Raw genomic sequence first — 1,112 nt, 5'->3', positions numbered from 1 at the left:
GTTATCTGGTTGGAGAGCCTCCTGCCCCAGCACACCCATTCCCAGATCTCTCAAGCTCCTGTTGACTGGTTGGAGAGCCTCCTGCCCCAGCACACCCCTTCCCAGATCTCTGTTTGCTTTTTGTCTTGAGACAAGGTCTCAGTGGTGGGTGCTTAGCTAGAATATACAGTGAGCAGCTGGAGCAGGCTCAGGGGAATGGCAAATCCCCAGGTGAGGGGTTGAGGACCTGGCCTCCAAATCATCAGTTGGACACCATATTGAGCTACAAGAGACCCTGTCTCAAGAAAGCAAAAGTATAACCCCGACATGCCCACAAGACATAAATGGAAACAAATTCTCAAAGCCTCTGACACGTTAGACTCTTCTGCCTATTGCTCCCTCCGCTTCACCTGAGCATGATGTCCCCTATGATGTCCTAACTATGACGTCCCCACCTGGGAGGCACGTGCCCAGGTGTACAAAACTCAACTCACCATCTTCTCTTTTCTTCCAGGAGCTGCACCTCTGTGTCTCCCGGAAGCATTTTGCCCTGGAGCGGGGCTGCAGGCTGCGAGGGCTCTCCCCAGGAAACTACAGTGTTCGAGTCCGGGCTACCTCTCTGGCAGGAAACGGCTCCTGGACAGAACCCACCTATTTTTATGTGACTGATTATTGTAAGTCTCCATAGCAACCTCTAGGGATTGGGTCAGTGCTTGGTGCTGTAGGAATGATAGGACAGTTTAGAGAATGATCCTGATGGAAGAAGCTATAGGTACTTTAACTTTGGGTCAACCAGAACCTGCAAAATGATGAGCCCTAGGTTTCCCAATTCTTTCTACCAACAATTCACATCCTCATCACCCACATAACAATACGGGCATGCTCATACTCAATGTGGAATCTCAATTTTGGAAGATGGAACTAGGCAGTCCTGGCCAGTCAGTCTAGCCAATTGGTGAAATCTGTGTTCATTGAAAGATGCTGCCTCAAAGAATAATAACCTGAAGAGCAAGGAGGGGGATACGAGAGGGTTTGAAGCTGGGTAAGGGAAATTGGAAATGGTATAATTGTATTATAATCTTCAAAAGGAAAGGAAGGAAGGAAGGAAGGAAGGAAGGAAGGAAGGAAGGAAG

The 1,112-nt window shown here is 48.7% G+C and overlaps 1 protein-coding gene across 3 annotated transcripts in view; it reads left to right on the top strand.

Annotated features, from left to right (window-relative positions):
- Positions 1-1,112, top strand: part of Insr (insulin receptor) — a 128,871-nt gene that overhangs the window by 109,815 nt on the left and 17,944 nt on the right. For all 3 annotated transcript variants that reach the window (XM_021218779.2, XM_029532315.1, XM_021218778.2), the window contains one exon: positions 494-653. In XM_021218779.2, coding sequence (XP_021074438.1) covers positions 494-653 — 160 coding nt within the window. The remainder of the gene's footprint in view (positions 1-493; positions 654-1,112) is intronic.

This window comes from Mus pahari, chromosome 19, assembly GCF_900095145.1.
Source record: "Mus pahari chromosome 19, PAHARI_EIJ_v1.1, whole genome shotgun sequence".
Classification (NCBI taxonomy): Eukaryota; Metazoa; Chordata; class Mammalia; order Rodentia; family Muridae; genus Mus; species Mus pahari.
The sequence above is the reverse complement of the archived record's forward strand: the minus strand, read 5'-3'. Positions and strand labels throughout refer to the sequence as shown.